The sequence below is a fragment of the Dryas octopetala genome, chromosome 2 (assembly GCF_963921425.1).
Source record: "Dryas octopetala chromosome 2, drDryOcto1.1, whole genome shotgun sequence".
In the NCBI taxonomy this organism is placed as follows: Eukaryota; Viridiplantae; Streptophyta; class Magnoliopsida; order Rosales; family Rosaceae; genus Dryas; species Dryas octopetala.
Window position 1 is genome coordinate 26,571,633 of NC_141367.1, and position 20,613 is coordinate 26,592,245.

General features: G+C 38.7%; 3 protein-coding genes and 1 pseudogene across 5 annotated transcripts; 2 read left to right on the plus strand and 2 right to left on the minus strand.

The window, feature by feature from the left end:
* Positions 1-111: 111 nt before the first annotated feature.
* Positions 112-1,149, plus strand: LOC147294880 (cyclin-dependent protein kinase inhibitor SMR6 pseudogene; annotated as a pseudogene).
* A 3,124-nt stretch (positions 1,150-4,273) lies between these two features.
* Positions 4,274-7,395, plus strand: LOC147294881 (F-box family protein). Its single transcript, XM_086233125.1, has 4 exons — positions 4,274-5,006; positions 5,301-5,434; positions 6,096-6,278; positions 6,450-7,395. The coding sequence occupies exons 1-4, from the start codon at positions 4,460-4,462 to the stop codon at positions 6,615-6,617; spliced, it is 1,032 nt and encodes a 343-aa protein (XP_086089251.1). The 5' UTR covers positions 4,274-4,459; the 3' UTR covers positions 6,618-7,395.
* A 516-nt stretch (positions 7,396-7,911) lies between these two features.
* ARO4 (armadillo repeat only 4) lies at positions 7,912-10,858 on the minus strand. The gene has a single exon (XM_086232081.1). It carries the CDS (start codon positions 10,744-10,746, stop codon positions 8,866-8,868), a length of 1,881 nt encoding a protein of 626 aa, XP_086088207.1. The 5' UTR covers positions 10,747-10,858; the 3' UTR covers positions 7,912-8,865.
* Positions 10,859-12,425: 1,567 nt separating this feature from the next.
* LOC147294883 (spermidine copper dependent amine oxidase 1) lies at positions 12,426-18,735 on the minus strand. 3 transcript variants are annotated; one of them, XR_015120437.1, is made up of 13 exons: positions 18,211-18,735; positions 17,660-17,769; positions 17,218-17,523; positions 17,006-17,118; positions 16,565-16,895; positions 16,249-16,464; positions 15,922-16,158; positions 15,502-15,687; positions 14,544-14,684; positions 13,674-13,942; positions 13,289-13,370; positions 12,804-12,993; positions 12,427-12,708 (listed from the first exon to the last, which is right to left on the minus strand). XR_015120437.1 is itself a non-coding variant. In XM_086232690.1 (13 exons), exons 1-12 carry the CDS (start codon positions 18,398-18,400, stop codon positions 12,871-12,873), a joined length of 2,304 nt encoding a protein of 767 aa, XP_086088816.1. In that variant the 5' UTR covers positions 18,401-18,735; the 3' UTR covers positions 12,427-12,708; positions 12,841-12,870. The 3 variants fall into 3 exon arrangements, 2 of the variants coding, with proteins under 2 accessions (XP_086088815.1, XP_086088816.1); XM_086232690.1 differs by having other exon boundaries at positions 12,841-12,993; XM_086232689.1 differs by having other exon boundaries at positions 12,426-12,993.
* Between the last annotated feature and the right edge of the window lie 1,878 nt (positions 18,736-20,613).

Here is a 20,613-nt window from a genome sequence, read left to right on the forward strand (position 1 = left end):
ATTGGGTCCCACCACGTGGACCCCACAGTCTTTGATGTGAGTGTGACACCGCGTCACTGCTGCCCGTCCGCGGTCAGCGATTTCCACGGGCACCCTCTCACATCCGTTTATGTATTTATTTAATTTTACTTTGCTTGCTTATGTCACGAGTTTCCTCGGGTTCTCTTCTCTCTCTCTGTGACTCTGATTGAGTGATTGGTATAAACAGAACCATCCAACATTACTCACTCTTCCTTTCACATTTAAAGCGTATCTTACTCTTTTCTGTGTCCTCTCACCTCTCACCTCTCACCTCACTCCTCACCAGTCACCACCACCTCTCTCTCTCTCTCTCTCTCTCTCTCTCTCTTAAGTCTTAACTTCCTTTAATTCCTTTCACTGAAACACAAACCAAACCAATTTAAATCCCTTTTCATCTTTTTAATTTCCCTTTACCTTTATCCTGTCTTTCCCTCTGGTTTCCTTTTATTCTCTTCTCACTTCTCTCATCGTCCCTTTACGCATAACCAAAAAACAAAGCAAAAAAACCCCATCTTTATTTATTCCGTATCCTTTATTCTCTGCTATATTATCTCAGAGACTTTGCTTCTTCGGTCCAGAAACACAAAAAAACAAATGGGCTTTTCTGGGAAGCCTCAGGCGGCGGTCGACGTAGGCTTGGATTCCGAGGCTAAAAAATGGGTTCTCGCCGGAATCCCATTACGGGGTCCGTTAAAGCCCATATACACGAACCCTGTTGATGACGTGGTGGAAGAAGAGTGTTCCAGCACTACTCCGACCGGCGAAGAAGCCAGAATTCCGACGAGGTTGACGTGCCCGGCTGCCCCGAGAAAAAGGAAGCCTGCTTCGAAATGCAATTATGGCGGCGTTAGGGAGTTCTTCAGTCCTCCGGACTTAGAAACTGTGTTTATACGCCATGTTGAAAGGGCTAATTGACTCGGTGCCTCAGTGCATGCACTTTCGCCTCCATTGATTTCTCTCTCTTTTCTCCTCTTTTAGCTTTTCTTGTTGTTTTCTTAATTTGCTTTTCACTTTTAGTCTCTCATCATCTTTAGGATCATTGTATTGGGAAGGTAGCTTAATGCTAGGAGATTCATGTATAGCTTATAATATTATAAATAAATAAAATTGTCACTCTAGTTTGGTTAATATTGATCAACTTATGCATATACATATATATATATATACATTTGTTTCTTACCCTATATTGCATGCTGGGTAAAACATATATGTTCATTAATTTGTCCCTTGTTAATTCTCTCAACTGTGATCTCTTGATTTTTTGAAGACTGTTCATGGTCATGCGTGGTGGGGGGGCATGAAAAATCCAAGTCAAAATGTAGGTAAGCATCCAAAAGTAGTTGTCAAACTCAAGTAGAGAGGGTAACACATCCTTTTCAATGGGGGCATAAGATAAGGTTCCTCTGTTTCTGTGTTGCTCTGTTAATCCTCTATTCCTTGGCTGACTCTGACTAAAAGTCTAAAACCTTGAAGAAGGAAGCCCCACTCAACCCCCTTAAGGTGCATACCTTTTCGCTCTCTGGACTTTTAATATGAGTTTGGTCGATATATGCAGCATGACCTCTGTGAGTGTTCCACACGCCATGACCCCCCACCCACCTTGGACTCTTATCATAGTGGTCATCGATCCTACTACTAGTGCTCTTGTCATGGATGGCTCATTTGGTAGAGGACAAACCACATGTGGAAGAGGGAGGATTAGAATCCTATGTGACTTTGAATGGTCCTTGTTTTGCACTTTCTTAAGCTCAAGTTTTGTGGGTGACCAATAATTGCGAAACCCACTTAATCTAACATAATTTAAGTCGAATCATCATTTTGCAATAGAATATGCCAATATGGAATGTTTATATGGAAAAAAGGTGAGAATCACATTTGTTTAGAAGCGGCAAATGTGCATGCATGATCATGATTCATGGCAAAGCATATGTTATGTTTAAAAAATATAAATGACAATGAATGGGTGGTAAGTGGTTTACCTAATATGCAGGGTTACTTGTGTGCATTAAACAAAGCAGAGCAGTCCCTGATACAAATAGAGTTGCAACACGTCTGGCAAAGCATGCCGGGGTTCATGTAATTTTGGATTAGATTTCTTCTTATCAATTATATATGAGTATTTTGTTAAACCCCATTATTGGAGACCACATGGGGGAGATCAACCTGGTGTGAAGGAGATCAAAATTGTATGCCAATTAATTAATCCTTACAAAATTATATACACTAAGATCAGCTTTTATATACTTTGTCTACTTCTATTATTGAAAAACGACAAGGGAAGAAGAATATTTAATTGGTCATCGATCATGCTAGAATAAGCCAAGGGATCATCAAATGGATTGGGTAGAACGCATTTAACTGCTAAATACTACTTTAAGAAGTTGTTATTTTGAAATGTAAATATAGTAACACAAGCTGAAAAATTAGGTTAATTCTACAATTATCCTTCAAAATTAGCTAGGTTAATCGATTCTCAACAGTTTCATCTTACCTTAAATTAATAAATGTATGCACTTATTGTAAATATCTATTTTTCAAATGGCATATATATTTTTCATATTTTTTTAGCTATAAACCCTGGTGTCTATAAACAATATTGAACTGAAAGCTAGCTCACTCTTTTTGTGGGGCAACTTGGATGATCTGTAAGGAAGCAATCTTTTTCCTCGAAACTGACAACTTTTGTTTTATGATATATGGAGCTTAAACTGAAGTCGATCTGATTAAAATGGCATGCAAAGCTCGATCGGTGATTGGGTGGCATGTGGGGGGCCATATATTGATCATCAGTCGGCAGGTGACAGTAGGATTAATTAGTACGTACTTCACTGATGCTCAAAAAAACTAGAAACCACTTCCTTGTGGGGGATACGCTTGAGACTTTTAGAGACTTGGGAGCCACCAAACAAAATGCGCATTAATAGTCTGCAATGGTAAACCCTCCACCGGCAACTTTTACTGACCCCATGCTAATACAAACAAATCTGAGGTCATACTAAGAATTTGAGTCATACATACATGTTTCACAAAATATTTATTGGCTCATAGAATATAATGGTTACAAAGGAACTTCCGTTCAACTTATATTGGAAATAAAAGAATTGTCTTGGAAAAAATAAATCTAAGATCATACCAACTCTAGATATCGTCACCAATCTCAAACAAATCCTTAAAATTAATGTAATTTTAAATGTACAATTAATATTGTAATAAGCAATCATGCTTTTAGATCAAAATGGATTGACATACATTTATTAAAAAAGAAAGTATTGAAAAGTGTTGATTATGTGGCTTATTTGCTTAAGCAGGGCTTGGGTTGGATATAAGTATATAACTATATAAGAGATGGTAGGACTGGTGGAGTTACAGTTTCATTCATGTATCCAACACTTTGGAAATTGATGTTGACATAGTTATTTATTGGATAGAGAAATTGCATCATTCTCCATTTATATTTTATTCACATTGATCCATGATTTTTTTTTTTTTTTGTTTATTGGTTTACTAACTTTGTGACATTTTTTATTGTAGTTCAAACTGTCAAATTAACACAAACGATCATATATTTTAGTTATGTGCTGCGCACATGGGGTATTGTTGTTGTCCACTAATTTTTCACTTAGTTTTATATTAATACACTAATTTTTTCACTTAGTTTCATATTGGGAGTTAATTACACTTACACCCCTTGAGGTTTATCGTTTTTTCACATACACCTCCTGGGGTTTCAATAATTACACATACACCCCCTGAGGTTTCAAAACGGTTGCATATAACCCCCTATATGAGATGAAAAATGATGAAAAATTATACAAAAAAGCATGCTAAGGGGTGAAATTACCTAATAAGATTACTCAAGGTGTAAGGTCTAACCTCAATACAAATATTTTCTTTTTTATTTATTTATTTTTTTTTCTTGTAGGGGATTATATGCAATAGTTTTGAAACTTCAAAGGATGTATGTGTAATTATTGAAACCCCAGAGGGTATATGTGAAAAGACGATAAACCTCAGGGGGTGTAAGTATAATTAACTCTTCATATTAGTCCACAACAGTGCCTCACATAACTAAATTAGAAGGCCGTTTGTGCTAATTTGACAGTTTGGACCACAATGAAATAAGTTACAAAGCTAATAGATCAATAAGAAAAAAAAAATCATAGACCAATATAGAACTAAGTAAAAAATAAATGGACCAATGGTGCAATTTCTTCTTATTCGATACGATACAATTGAATTTGAACTACAATTTTTACCGAGAGGTGAAAAGTCTACAAAATGAAAGCACCTAGGTACGCAGATGGCGTATGAAAGCCCAGGTAGTCATCGGCCCAATAAACAGGCCCGACCCGGATGGCCCATATTTAAGCAAATGAGCACAAAATCTATCGACTCTGTCGGTGTGCGACGACGACGCTGCAAATCCCGATAAACGGAAATGAAGCAGGCAACGTGGCCCGGCCGATCGGACGGCTATCGCTTCACGGCCTTTCCGTTACGGAACATCATCAAGGCGAGAAAGCAGGACAAAGTCTACTCGTCAGAACACAGCAGTCGTATCTCCACGGGAAGAGCAACAACAAGATCACCATCATCATCTTCAACGGACGGCCATGATTTCTCGGCGCTCCCGTACGACGTGCTGACGAAGATCGCGGCGTCGTTCAGCCTGCCGAACCTCAAAGCGGCGTCGTTGGTGTGCAAGTCGTGGTGCGAGGCGCTTCGGCCGCTGAGAGAGGCCATGCTGTTTCTGAGGTGGGGAAAGCGGTTCAAGCACGGGCGGGGTGGGGTCCGGCCCAATTTGAACAAGGCTCTGGACTCGTTCCTGAAGGGTGCGGGTTGTGGGTCCACTCTGGCTATGGTGGATGCGGGGCTTATATACTGGGAGATGGGGCACAAGGACAAGGCCATCGCTTTGTATCAGAAAGCTGCAGCCCTAGGAGACCCGACTGGCCAGTGCAATTTGGGAATTTCCTATTTGCATGGTATTATTTAATTAATTAATTATTTATTTATTTATTTATTTTTACCTTATTATTGATGTTAGACAGGAAATTGGTAGAAATTTGATTATTGTGCATTAGAATTTATGCATTTGCATATAGGAGCATGTTTCATATGGATTTATCTTCATATGCTTCTGTAGAAGTGGCTATTTGGTGAAAGGCAGAGTTGTATTTGCTTTCATAAGGAAGTTGGTTTGGTTGCATTGAGAATGCTCTACCTCATTCTTCATTTTTAAAGTATTTTTTTGGCTCATCAACTGATTATCTGTGCAGTTGAACCTCCAAATCCGAAGGAGGCTCTAAAATGGTTATATATTGCTTCTGTCGAGGGCCATGTCCGTGCTCAATTCCAACTTGCGCTTTGTCTGCATCAAGGACGTGGGGTAGATCATGACATACAAGAGGCGGTATGCCATTATATCCTAACCATTTTACTCTAATATACGTCTGAAATTTAGAGAAATATCATTAGCCCCCTAAACCTTGAACTTCTAATTTCATTAATTAACACCCTGAACTATGCATGTATTGGTGGCTGCAATTATTGTACGGATGTTTCGAAATGAGTGAGGTGTCATCAGGTTTGGGGATTTTAAAGGATCTATGAGAATTTGTCTTGTGGTTTGGCTTAGAAGCCACGGATGGAGTTTGGGAAGGTCAGTTGAAGGGTTTACAAGACCCAGTTGACCTGGGGAAAGACATAATTTCCTCAATACAGTAATTTGAAAGGCACCTGCAAATCAGGTGTAGTCTACACAATGCATGTGTTAGTGTCTGTCACATTTGTAGGACTCACTAACAGATGGGGTTATTTGACAAAGGAGCATGGTTGAGGGATCAGTTTAGAAGTTTGGCATCCAACTAGCCCTAAAGTTTGGGGGCTTAGTGATAAATTATATCCATAACTCCTTTCTTCATATAGACTTATAAGTATTGGCTTATTTATTAAAAAATGCAGTTGCATTTTAATTTCCTGCTATAAAGACAGCTTTTCCGTATGAGCTCAAAGTGTTCAAAGTGTTTCCTTATTCAGAACTTTTGTTGATAAGTTTTCTTTTCTTCATACAGGCTAAATGGTATTTGAAAGCTGCAGAAGGTGGTTATGTGCGTGCCATGTACAATACAGCACTCTGCTTCTCATTTGGGGAAGGTTTAGTGCACAGTCATCGCTTAGCAAGAAAGTGGATGAAGAGGGCAGCTGATCGTGGTCACAGTAAAGCTCAGTTTGAGCATGGACTCGCTCTTTTTTCTGTATGTATCATGTTTAATACTGTTCTTTGTAATTTAACTAGAGAATGGAGCAATGCATGCGACAAGATAAATATACATGAAAAAATCGTACTTTTATATTAAATATTTATTTGTTATGTTCTGTGGGAGCACATATGACTGATGAAGGTTTTGATGGTAATATATGGTCAGGAAGGAGATATGTTAAAAGCTGTAGTGTACTTGGAACTTGCTATCCGATCTGGGGAAAGAGCAGCAGCTCATATCAAGAATGTAATTCTCCAACAGCTTTCAGCAACTTCACGTGATCATGCCATGCTTCTTGTCAACAAGTGGCATGCTTTACCTTCATCTTCCTAAGTTACACAACACATGGTTTATTGAACATCCCATCAGTTCCCCTCAATCCTTTGAGGCTGCCCTTTAAATAGTCTTCTTTCTGATGAGTGATGGTAGCTTTGGTTTATGTCAGATATGAAGAACATATATCTCTGGCTGTATATTTCTACAACCATTGTGTTTTCAATTTAACAGTTCTTCTATGCACTTTTCTATAACTTTGGCCTTGATTGGTGTAGAATTAAGAATGTAGCTGAAATACCGTTTTTAATTTAGCATTAGCTCATACGTGCTACTGGACGGCAATTTCGAAATGCCGACTTAGGAAGAGCAATTTGATCAGTAAAGATCTCAAAGAGTGTCATCAGTGGAATGCCTGCATCCATAGTGGTTTTTCCAAGTCCAACATTGTTGCTCGTATAAAGTGGATTTACAATATCAATCTGATGGTTCAAGGACTTGTTGAGGGTAATCAGAAATTGCCTTGCAGTTGCAGTCTTGCAGATAGTCAGTCAATGGAGCAAATGATCAGTGAATTGGACCTGACCTAAGGTATACCCACTTACCCAGTTCACTGCTTCCTACTAGCTTGTCCATAAAAATCTCTCTGAAAATTCTACTAAGCCATTATCTGCCTTCTTTTCTGTGATTAGGCCATGTTTTGAAAACTTGGCCAGTTCCTGGCTAATCTTGTGGTCGGCTTTTGTATTGATTTTGGAGTTCCAGGCTGAGGCAACGTTGTTGAGATATGTGTTTGTATGGAGAATATCAATGTTATGTCAGACCAATAGTTATCTTTTGCTTTTGGTTTATGATGAATACCATTATACAAAGATGATTCGTTTTTTCAAAATTAGAAAACTAAATCTTATTTGCTTAGAGAAAGATTATTATAGCTTATTTGTATGAGTCGAGATGAGGATGGATATGCTAGAACATAGATGCATGAACATATTCATGTATGTGTATCTGTTTCAAAGATGAAAATGTGTGAACAGGTTTTTTATAATTAAAAAATTATATGGCTGATAACAATAAAAAAACACTTCAGAAATTAAATATTAGATTTGTACAAGTGTAACAATTAATTCTTATTTTCTTTTATGATGTATAGAAGTTAAATGGAATTTTTAAATAAAAACAACGTGGGCCGTTCAATAAATGGAGATACGAAAAGAAGAGGCGAGGAGAAGTTTGATATTAAGGCCAACGAAACAAATACATGAGCAATGGGGCCTATACTAACTGGAATATGGATTTCACATTCAGTTGTCTCAACTGTACAGAATTAAGAATTATACACCAATTATGCAGAGAGTTGTGCGACTATCATTTCAAATAGGAAGCAAAATATAAAATAGGAACCAAAAAAAAAAAAAAAACAATTTTAATCAGTTTTATTTTCAAGCTTTCTTCATCATTTCTGTCTACATCATTTAGTTTCATTTTCAAGCTTTCATCATTTCCGTCTCATATCTCGCACAAATCAAAAGAAGAGCAACAATAGGAAAAGGAAGATACACATACAAGAATGTTAGGACACTACAGGTCTACAACTGCCTATTACTACCCATAACGGCGGAGGGCATCCCTTAGAGAACATAATGGAGTCCCTAATGTCCTTGATAACCAAGAAGCTTAGCAGTTCTGCTTTTCCGAATCCTCCCTCACTGGTGCATGATTCGAACAACAGACCACATCACTCAGATTCATAAGAGCTCCAACATAGACAAATGGGAAGTGTGCTCTGTTATTTTCGAATTTTGAACATAAATCAGCCAGTTTATCCTTGACGCATCAAACAAAACCTATTCATATTTTGGTGAATATTATTCAGGGATCATCATTAACCTCGTTGCAGGGAGAAACTCAGAAGATAAAGAAAATATATTTTACTACCCAAATCCACAAACTAGTATACTAGAGATATCAATCCAATCACACGTTGCAAAATAATGCTGAAAAATATAACTTCAAGAGAAAGGACAACTGAAAATGAGGGTAGAGAAATCTTTTCATATAGACAAGAAGTCCAATACTCTGTGAGAAGCTAATAAGGAATTAAACCATCCAATCTGATCAAATATGCATCACTGCCTTTGCCAAAGAACATTAATTTGATGAACTATTGCATCTTATAAACAACTGTGTTTCTATGAGCCCTGTTTTCTTCCATTTGAAAAAGTATCAAACTGATCTACTACTGCACAGCACAATGGTATTCTTACAAAAACAATGGGGTTTTCTCTCTAGCTCACTGCATTTGTATTCAAGGCACATATGTCAACCTTTGAGAATGTCCTCCAGTGTGATACAGATTGAGGTGATATATAGCCTTCGACACCAACTCTCTCAGCTCAGGATGTTGGGGGAACACGGCACGGTCTACCCCTTCAAGGGCAGTCAACACCCTAGTGGGTTCCAAAGAGTCAGTATTGCCGGCGTGTAATGCAAGGTAGCAAAGGAGAACCAATCCATGTAACTGTGAATGCTCATTGCCTCTTAGCAGTCTCATCAATGGTGGAATAGCATCGAACTCAATTATTGTCTTTGAATGCTCCATGCAAAGAAAATTTTCTGGACAAGCAAACTTCCCTAGGGCAATTGCTGCTTCTGTTGCCAAGTCTAGATCTTTGTTGCCAAGATGAGTCACTAGGGGACCAATGACCCAGGTCTCTCTAGCAGGGAATGTCCTCGCCAATGAACCAATTGATTTTATAGCAGGAATTTGCAATGTCGGGCTATCCAACTCTTTGATCAGTCTCAAGAGCTGGTCCACAATCGCCTTGGCAGCGGGGGAATTGGTCTTAAACGCCGCTCGTCTAAGGTCAGCATTGGATTCAGCTGCAGCCGTTATCTCCATTATAGTCATCAAACAATTGAATTGCAACTCACCCTGTTCCTTCTCCACCAATTTGGCCAAACAGAGCAAACCTTTCGTCTCGGTTATCCTCCTACTATTGGAAACACTACCTCTAGCAAGCATCCACAAAGCCTCGGCACAACTAATTTTCAGCTGAAGCTTAACATGAGGCTTCTCATTCTCCCTCTCCTTCCTATGATTACCCCCTCGACTACTCCCCTCCGTATATGAATACGTATACGAAGAACTCGAAAACGAATTCGCATAAGGACGATGACTATGACTATGACTATTACTAGTACTATCATGATTACTGGGTTTACCTGAGCTCTTCTCCATCTCTTTATTAATCTGAAGTATAGAGTGAATGCTTTGCTTACCCAAATGAAGCTTCGTAGGATCCTCCACAAAAGTCTCGAACGACAACAACGTCACGAGCGGTCTGATCACATTCTCTCTGGCAAAATCCTCCTGGGCAAGACTGTCATGTTGAGCCATTCTCGCCACCAAAGTCGCCACTCTTGTTTGAACCTTCATAGGCGAGTCGCTCAGAGCCTGCACAATAATGGGTACCCCAACCTCATCGACAATAGTCCTCACTCTCTCTTGGTCACCCGCCAAATTATAAAGCGCCGTCGCCGCCGCAATTTGAGCCTCCGGCGACGAGCCCTCTTTTAAAAGCTTTAGCAACGGAGAAGCCCCACCTTCCTCGACGATAATCTTCTTGTTCCGGTCGTTGTCTTGGGCCAGCGAGGCGAGCTCGTTGGCGGCCTCGATACGATCCGGTAACTGACCCATTTGAATGGTGGCGATGAAGGACCAGACCCACGAGAGAATCGGGTCGTTGCTGGCAATCGGAGGTAGCGAGAGCACAATTCCATTGTTGCCCCCGGTGTCCGGGTCGAATATGCTCAGCAGCCACTTCATGTCGCCAACCGAAGATTCTAGACAGTTGAAGAGTTTGCGGAAATCGGTGGCGCTCGTGATGGTGACGACGCGTCGTAGGACGCTCTGGCGCTTGCACTTGCGGACGAGGGTTAGGGCTCGCTCCAGATTCTTGGCCACCTCGGCGACTATTCGGCGAATTGGGCGCTCGTACAGAAACGGCGTCGTGGTGGCGAACCGAACCACTGTTCGGAGCATTTGCGAGAGGCGATCCACCTGCTTGCCCACCTCGGAGCACTCGAGCTTGAACGACTCGGCCTCGTCCACCGCGGACCGGACCCGCTCCGACAGTAAAATCGGGTACGACAGTTCGTCTTCGATTCGCTTCTCTTCCGAAGCCATCGCTTAGTTCACCGAGTCGACGCCGAGTCAGCGCCTGGAGGGATTTCTTTTTCTTTTGTTTGTTTGTCTGTTTTTGTGTTGTGCTTATTCTTCTTGGCTTCTTGACAATGGCATGTTTGCGTGTGTGTATGATGTCTGCTGTGTACTGAATGGTCTGAAAACTGAGCCCAATATCAATTCTCTTCCTCTTTTTTTTTTTTTTTTTTTTTTTTTTAATTCTGGGGAATACGATTACTTTTCCAAAACGGCGCGTGCCGAAATTGGAAGTGACGAGTCAATTACTCTTCGTACCCGCTGTTTACGTTACCTTGTCTCCCGATAACTTTCTAACGCCTGTTCATTTTTCACCTTTCAAGGAAGGGAGTGGGTCCACTGGAAGTGGGGAGTGTCTGATACTCGCGAAATTGGAGCGTGGATAGGGGGGTTTTTCATTAATTTAGACTCTTTTATTCTTCGAATTTTATTTCATTCTTAATTATTAGTTATTAACTTATTACCGGAAAATTCGTACATGCGCCATAAGTAAAATATGTGATTTTTTTTTTTAAATTAAGGAGTGTCTTTAATTCAGATTTTAATAACTTCTAAAATTTATAGAATCTATCAAAATTCAAAAAAATTAGCTAAAATTTTCATAAAATTTGTTACGCCTAAAAAATACGTTCAAATCTTTCACTTAATGAAATCTATTTTTGAGGACATCTGGATTTCATTAGAATTCATTAAAATCTAAATTTGGGACACCTTAATTTCTTTAAAATTTATTAAAATTTGAGTTGGAGACACCTAGATTTCATTGGACTTTTAAAATCCAATAAAATCTAAGTTGAGAACATCCCTCTAATTCGTCCAACTTCATGGCCAAGAAAAAAAAATGTCCAACTCATTAACATAATAAGATCAATTAAACGAGAAATTATTCTATGTAACCGATACATCGACACACGCTGTAACCAATCTAACGTGTCATAATATAGATGGATGTTATTAATACTAGATCCTATTAATATAAATATACCGTCCAATAATATCTTTACACGTTAGATTAGTTACATCACGTGACGGTGTATTGATTATGCCCAATAATTTTTCCAATTAAATATATAGAAAACCCCTTACATACCAATTGATATAGAAAAAATTGTTTTTTTCACACTAAAAAATTAAATAGAATTTGATCATTTTTTATTTAAAAGAATCACGTTGCCAATAACCATTCGTGAATGGCACCCATTTCTCCCTTTGTTGAGAGTAATCATAAATTTAAAATTCATGGACAATAGTTGTTAAAAAAAAAATGTCAATCAGGTTATCTAATTTTAACACATTTAAACTTACAATGACCATATATTACGAATATTTTTCTAAAACACAATGCCAAAGGAAGTTTTTTTATTGATTTTTAACTAAAAAAAAAATTTTAACTTCAAACCTCTCTAATACTACTAAGCAAGCCTTGGACTAATTCCAAGTGGTGAGGATGGATGAGAGTAAAAGTAAGAATTAGGTTAGGTCATGCCATGAAAAGGATAAAAAGGAAAAATGCTACCAAGCAATACCTAGAGGGTCATGCCAAGCGAAATTAATTGCATTAACCATTTCTTCACTTGAAACCTTCGTTTAAGAAATTAGTTTATGATGACTACACTATTGTCTTTGTCCTGAAAAGGTCTACGCGTGATCTTACAATAACCCAAATAGAGGGAAATTTTTTAACTAACAAACCAACCAGTTTTCATGCTAATTGACAAGAGAATCACCGCCGCCATAGCGGGCGGAAAATAATACACCCTCCGAATATTACAATTCCACAAGAAGAATAAATTTATGATGTTCAAAATGATACTCATTGCAGATATTAAAATTGAACCAAATTTGAGAAGGTTGCGTTGCCTTCTCGAAGCCAACCCCAACCTGCATGCCAATATGCCATGGTAACGACCAGCCTCAGTTTGAGCACCTCTGTGTATTCAAAGGGTTCAACAAAGACACTTCAGCACCACACATTGTTTTATAATAAGAGTAGGTCATCTATCTCATTGTAGTACATAGACTACCTAAATAGTCATTGAATAAGGATGGGGAAAATCTAACTGAATTATTCCTCACACATCCTTCATCCTTTTAGAGCTTAGCGAGCAGCCCATTCTGAATTGGTTTTGCAGCCATCCCATTGTCCTTAAGGTCCAGATCACATGTATTTGGAGGAACGTCCACGGCCGTTGAGCAATTAAAGAATCCATGTGGCTGCATTGCAAAAACAGTAAGGTAAATCAAGATCATGAACCTCTATCAAACCTTACATGTATGCACACTTAAGATGTAGCAGCTTTAAGGTATAAGAGATGCAAATTCGTAGCAGCATGGTTTGTAAAGACAGGAGCTTTTGATCCCATGAAGTATTGAATTGAAATTCTACAGAGTGTGTTGATAAGTACAATAAAAATGTTGAGCAAAAAAGTAAACTAAAAGAGTAACACTGTTCAAAGACAAGTGAACCATCATGAAGAAACTGATCGAACAAAAACTATAAATTATGTACCATGAGTGTAAAACCAATCCGCTCCACAGGCATGACCGGCCAGTCTTCCAGTCGAGGAATGTGTGTCACTCCAAATACATACCTGCAATAATTGGACACTGATCAGATCTTGCATCTAATCTAAGCTGATATCCGCACCAACACATACAAATCAACAGATGGACAGGATCATTGTCCAAGGGAACTCTTAATCCCCTTTATTCACTTTCAGTTAGCATAAAGAGATCTTTTTCCCACGTAGTCAAAGATTATTGTCCCAGGCCTAGTAATACTTCTCCCCCTTTCAGAGTGTTGAATGCAAACAATTTTAATGCAAACACATGCACAACTGCGCACACGCACATTAACATCTTAAATCTTTTTAGAGAGATAGAAGTTTATTCACCAAAGAACAATGTCTGCTTCTTCCAGTGACCTATTTTGCTGAACCCAAGTGGCCAATCCCTCCCCAATACGTGGATTTTGATTAGGAAATTCTCCTCCAGGATACATTTCATCGCGTGCATAAGATGTGACCCAAAGATTATGCTTCAAAAAAGCAGCTCTTCTCAGAAATTTTGCCTCAGAACCAGCCAATGGTAAACAATTTGAACCAGGTACTAGCTTGTAACCTGTTAGCTGCCCAGTCCTGTTGACGTTTCTGGTATTTCTGACCTAAAATAAGCAAATGGCATGCGGCATTCAAGGAATTAATACACTACATTAAACCAAAAAAATTAAAATTTTAAATTTTGAAACATAACACTATTTCAATAGCAAATAACTATATGTAATTCAGGTATATGTGTTTGAGCAATAGCGAATCACATAGACCTTCTGCAACACGTTCAAAGCAAAAGAGAAGAAAAAAAAAATCACACGAACATGCTCTGTTGTCAATGCAAATCATCAATTCTAAAACAGAGCAATTATGTAAATTCCATAAACTATGAATCAGGCAAGATGAATCATACAATTCAAACAGCAATTGACAAATTAATGTTTCAATCAGCATAGATGAAGATTAGATGGGCTATGTATGAGCCTTCTAACAATAATGTAATATGCCTAGCGTAAGAAAAAGATAAATACAGTCATGTATCTTCAACAATAAGTACTGATTATGATTCAGTTTTTAACAATAAAAGTAGCATAAACACCAAAAAATGCTCATCATTATTTATATAGAAAGCAATGACCAATATGAGATTGGGGGGGTTGGAAGAAAAGAGAACACATTATTCTAATAAGAACTTCAACAAGGTTTCTGTCTTACAATCCAATGGCGCGCAGATAAAGGATTGCAATCACGCATTGCTTGCAATTCTGATTTCAGCAGTTTTTCTTCAGCATAGAATGCATTATTATGAACATTGTTCTTTCCTGGTTCTTCAACTTTAACATTTACTTCAACCACCTGAGGGAAAAAAAAAAAAAAAAAAGGAGAAGAAGAAGAAGAAGCAAGTTAATGGCAATGATTTTCTAAACCAAATAGCGTTATGATTATCAATATCTTCAAAGAGCAAGAAATAGGAAAGACCCAGAGACCATAATGAGGTGAGCAAAACGATATTTAAAATTCAAATTTGAAATGCTTAAATATGGAATGATAGGAAAGACCCTCTATATGTTTCCATCATTTCGTAAAGCATCAGCCTCCATTCCAGCAAATCTGGGAACCTAATATTCAAAATCTCACATATAACTGAGGCATCATTTCATATAGTCTACTAGATTCCTAGGGCCTGAGCTAACCTCCAGATCTACATATCAGGAGATCTTTCCCACAATTATTCTGTGGAGGGTCAAAGCTGATACGCAAAGTTCTTTAACCTCAACACCCAAGGGAAGCATCACACCCAAGCTCTAGTCACTAAATTCATTGACCCATGAAACACTTGAAGAACAACCAATACAAGACATGAGTAATGAATGATTTATCAAAGAAGACTTAACATAACAACAACAAAAATACCCCCACCCCCTCCCCCCTTCACTAAAAAAAAAAAAGAGAATTAAGAAAAAACAGTACAAACATTGGAATTGGAATCAAAGCAAGAGGCTACTCAGTCCTTCAATTGCAACACGACTATCCATATTTCTTGCTAAAAGAATTGAGAGTGAAAAGGAACTTGGATGTTATCTTTATCAACATAAATTTTGATAGATTAAAACCTGATATAACAAACTATAGAAGTATAACAAAGAAAGAATCCCAAAAACACATGTATGACCTGATTGAAAGTTTCACCAGGCTTACTATCAACGGCCATGTCCATACGAGCTACAAAAAAGTGTTGATGCACAGGTGCATATAGTCCAGGTGCAATAGTTGTACCATACTTTCGGGTTTCTCCTGGTTGCAGTGCACCTAAGCTTAGTATTCCTGTAAGTTTCACCTCAGCTTCAATATGCCCATCCTATAAGAGAAAGTTGATAAGCATCAGTCTCTAATCAAATGGAATTAGAAGCACGCAGATATTAATTACAGTAAGGGAATCCAAATGCTGCCAACAAGATGTTGGCCTAGCCCCATTACAGTACAGGGCATCTGTAACTTAATAAGAATTGAGAACAGGACGTGAGTGATTCTTCTAATCAAGGCAATACAAGCAAATTAAATCATAGTGAAATCAAGGAAGATTATAGCTTGCCTGATAAAAATGCCAGTAAAATCCATATTCATAGTTAGCAACAGTGCAAATAAAAGACACTGTCAGCCTTCTTGATCGTCGAACTTCTGCTAAACCTGTTCTCCAATCCTGGTGCTTCCATAAGATTCCATGATCCTCCTCATGCAAGCAAACACAATTCTCAATTGTTTCAACACCCCCAGTGAAGTTTGTAAAGTGAGCATCAAAGTACTTGATATAGCCTAAACAATCACAACCCTGCAACAATAAGGTTATGTCAAAAAGTGTACATAATCCAACAAAGAAAGAGATGGAAGGAGAAAATGGGTATAGGGAAAGTATCCTGACCTTTTTAAGAGAATGTGCATTTTTCCCCAGCCCATCTTCCCCAGCATCAAATGCATTTTTCCTGTAATGTGGATCATTTGGATCTCCATAAGGAACCACCATCTCAACAAAACTTAACCTGTGGGCCACAGGCCTCCGGCCAAAACTACCGTCAATATACGCGACAGAATAGATAACCAAACCTTCTTTGGAAGTAAAACCAATTCGGAAATTCCACTGCCAACCAGAAAGAAAAAGAGAATAACAATCAATACGAGTATACGACATGCTGATCTGAGACAATCCAATGGTGTAGTTCCACAAAATAAGCAAGAACCTTCTGCCATTCAACAAAGTGGCCATTAACACGAAAACTTGGCCCTTCAGGTTGAATAATCTGTAGGGGTTTTACGTCACTTCGATCAACACCGCCTCTTGTTTCACCTGGAGTATAATTTCTCAACGGATCAGCAGGAGGCAGGGGAACAAGTTTACGGTCTTCAAATTCAAGAACCACCATATTTTGGATATCAACAAGTACATGGATTCCTTCAACTGGACGAGCATAGCCATTTTCCATAGGGCAATCACTCTCAGTTCTACAGAAGATAAGTGGCTTAGCAAGCCTGCGGCTAGGAGCATCAGCATTACTGTGATATCCAGTGCACCTGTTAAAAAGAGTCGCAACAACATTACACAACGAGCTAAACATACATTGAAATCATATTCTCACAACATATTCATTTGAAAAAAAAAAAAAAACTCAATTTAAACTAACCATGGGTCCACCATTACAAGGTCCATATCCTCAATACCCCTCTTCTTCATTGCTTCCCGAAATGGAAGAAAGTCCTTTACAACAGCTTCACATTCAGCATATTCCACAGCATCCTGTACTTTCAGTAACAATGTTGAAATTCTTTTTGACAATGGAAAAGGCATGCATAAATAATAATCAAGAAACTATAATCCTTAGCAGGCTGTACATACCATGGGAGGCTGAACATCTGGAACAACTTTGGATGAAATGACTTTACCCCTGTGGTGACCACCTCGAGTTGCTGCATGAACTTCTGATAGTTCAACAATCCAGATGCTTGTCTCATTTGACTTTTTGTTATAAACTACAAGCCTCGCTTGCCTCGGAGGAAGTTTACTAGGAATCAAAGGTCCACCTTTCGTTCTGGGAAGCAATGATGGCTGGAAAGGAGGGAAGAAATACGCATCTGCCAGTGCAACCACAAGTTTATCTGGTTCTACCAAAGCTACTTCAACAAAGCGCATGCTATCCCTTACCTGATCAAAAATGAATCAACTTATCAAATCCTTAAATGAGCAAACCAATCATCTACACTGAATCTTGGTTCCAAAATCCAACCCATATTTTAGGCTAAAAGATAATCAATAATTCAACAATAGTAGTGTAATAAACCTCAGGGGTTGCTCCAGCTGCCCTGACAGTGGCCACTGCCACAGAGATTTCAGCAGCAGATAAAGGCTCCAAAGGATGGCTGGATTGAGCCCTCAACATCACTGGGATGCCTATGAGACCAAGTAAACAACAATCATAAGAAACATATCTGCGATCCTGCTTGAATCGGTAAGCATTGAATTTTGAAAAACTGAGAGATTTTTTTTTTTTTTTTTTCTGTTCAGCAAAGACCAGCTTAATATGAATGTGACTTCCTCCTTTTTTTTTTTTTAATGAGGTCAAAACACTGCAAAGAAAAAATAAAAAGGATAAGAAAATAAAAAGGAAAAAAGACGAATTTCGCGTGTAAGATTTTGGACCCCAGAAGACTGGAAAAGTGAATCCATTCGACCAACTATCACACGTCAACCCAAGAAGCAGCTCATTTTGCTTTCATATTCTCAGCAACCAAACAATAAAAAGAGAATCACTTCATTGTCTTCAAATACAGATTACTAGAAAGAAAACGGAAAGAAGACAGTAATTAAGCATTTTGTAGCTAAAATCCGAACCTTTAGTGGCAGTTGTGTTTGGTGAAGAAGCAGGAAGGGAGTCGAGGGGTCGGATCAGGGTCGGCACGGAGGGTCGGTTGCGGATCGGATCGTCGGACGGATCGGAGGCCGAGACGGTCCAATTTTGAAGCGAGTCGGAGGCCTTTCGGAGCAGAGTCGAAGGCGTCGCTTTTTCCTGAGTTGCGGCCATTGTAAAGGGTTGGCGAGCTCACCGTATCCACCGTAGTAACTGTCACCGTAGTAGTTTTCCACTGACATACAGGCATACAGCAATGCCTCTCTCAGCCAACAAACGCTCTCCGACTTCCTCGCTCTTTCTCTGCAACTTTCTCTTTCTGTCTCACTCTGACATCAAAATAGTAGTAAATGTTTAGATGGGTTTGGGCCTTTGGGGGATTTGGGAACTGTTTGTATATCGTTTTCTAGTTTTCTTTAAACAAGGCCAGAGCGGAGCTGCGGAGGTCAGAGTAAGGACAAAGGAGGTATGGAGTGGAGCGATAGGAGCTTCCACTTGTAAGAGACGTCGTTCTGCTGATCTCTAAAATTGTATTTCTGGGCCCTTTATCTCAACGTCACGTCACGCCACGCCTCCACCTAACATCACACCGTAACACGTTTGCCCATAATTTGAAGGCTTTTTTATATTTTATTCGCCTGAACTCAAGAATTTCGCCGAAAATTTCGTTTTTTTGGGTCACCGAAATTTTATCTCATACCCAATTATTTTCGGTAATTATTTCGGCGAAATTTCGGCTGGGTTTGGGGGCAGTTTCGGGAAAATTGGCAAAATCTTCGATCCGCCACCGTGCGGGGTCGTCGGAGCCAGGGAAGCACATGGGCAGACTCACCGTGACGAGAGGAAGACAACCCAGGTGATGGGAGGTCGCGTCGTCGCCGGAAAAGTGAGATCGCCGCCGGAGCTCCAAGGATCGGCCTCAGCTGGTTCGCGACTCGGGGGAGGTTTCTGGGCTGCGCCGCCACCAGGGGGAGGAAGAAGGAAGAATGGCGAGGAGATCTGGGCCGGTCCCGTTGCCAGCCATGGCTGGACGCGCCGGTGGCAGGCGCGGCGAAGGTGAGGCACGCGAGAGAGAGAGAGAGAGAGAGAGAGAGAGAGAGAGAGAGAACCAGGAGAGAGGAGAGAGAATGGGATAAAAATCTGGTTTTTGGGTTTTAAAACCCCTTTTGTAAAAATTACAAAATTGCCCTTTACTTTAAATGTCCGTAACTTTCAAACCATAACTCCGATCGACGCGTGCTACGTGTCTACGAACTCGTGAACTCGAGACCTATCCAACGTGCCCAAAGTCCGAATCAAAAGTCCACTAAATTTAAAAGTTAACTTTGGGTCAAGCCTAATTTAAAACAAAAATAATTAAATAATTAAAATTAAATTAAAACCTTTTTAAATTCCAAATAAATTCTCAAAATCCTTAAAATAAATTCTCAAAATATTTAAAATAATTATTTAGAAAATACAGGGCCTCACAGAAAAGGGGCTGGGAGGGGCTGGGTGAGGGGGGGTGTGTCGGGGATGGACTGGGTTGGGGGGAGAGAGGCAGGGGGCTGGTGCTTGGTGGGGAAGAATACCCTAAAGGGCCTAAATCATAATATCTTATACCATATGGTCCATATCTTAAAGAACATACAGTATATAGAGTTTAGTGCATAGATTATAGAGTATAAAGAATATTAGAATATATAGAGTATATAGGGTTTAGTATTAGGGTTAGTGTATAAATTATAGAGTATAAAGAATATACTGATTTCATTATTCATTATACTAATTTTGTTTAACAGTTTTTGCCTCTCCAACGCACATTATATTCATCTTATATCACATGAAACCTATTATATAATTTGGTTTATTCAATGTTTTTTATTAATATAGTAGATAATATGTTAAATAAACATATGGTCAAGTTTCATTCAAAATTTCCATATTTTGATAAAAATTTCCGTCGTTTTTATCTAATTTTATCGAAATCGAAATTTTAATCGAAATTTCCACGAAAATTTCCGTCGAAATTTCCATCGAAAATTTCCTCGAAACCGAAATTTTACTCCTTGCCTGAACTTTAGGTTTAATCTTACTTTATTATTTAAAAAAATATTATGTTAATTTACTATCTGAATTAAAAATTTGTTACAATGTACCATCTTTAGCTAATTTTATCTAAAATTTTGTTAAAAATAAGAGTATTTTGATCTTTTTAAGTTTCTATTGTTAGAAAAAAATAGTTTTTTTACATTTTACTTTCTTTGACACAATAAAAAATTAATTTAAAAAGATTAAAACACCATTATTTTTAACAAAAATTTAGACAAAATAAGACAGAGGTGACATATTGCAACAAATTTTTAATTCATGTGATAAATTGACACAATTTTTTTTTAAATGGTGAA

Bases quoted from the DNA above. Each gene is read 5' to 3' on its own strand.
- LOC147294883 (XM_086232689.1), bottom strand. From the start codon at position 18,400: ATGGCCGCAACTCAGGAAAAAGCGACGCCTTCGACTCTGCTCCGAAAG. The intron at 17,770-18,210 runs GTTCGGATTTTA...TTGGTCTCATAG, and splicing joins AAACACAACTGCCACTAAAG to GCATCCCAGTGATGTTGAGG. The intron at 13,943-14,543 runs GTAAGACAGAAA...TGCTTATTTTAG, and splicing joins TATCTGCGCGCCATTGGATT to GTCAGAAATACCAGAAACGT.
- ARO4 (XM_086232081.1), bottom strand. From the start codon at position 10,746: ATGGCTTCGGAAGAGAAGCGAATCGAAGACGAACTGTCGTACCCGATT.
- LOC147294881 (XM_086233125.1), top strand. From the start codon at position 4,460: ATGAAGCAGGCAACGTGGCCCGGCCGATCGGACGGCTATCGCTTCACG. The intron at 5,435-6,095 runs GTATGCCATTAT...TTCTTCATACAG, and splicing joins ATCATGACATACAAGAGGCG to GCTAAATGGTATTTGAAAGC. The intron at 6,279-6,449 runs GTATGTATCATG...ATATATGGTCAG, and splicing joins ATGGACTCGCTCTTTTTTCT to GAAGGAGATATGTTAAAAGC.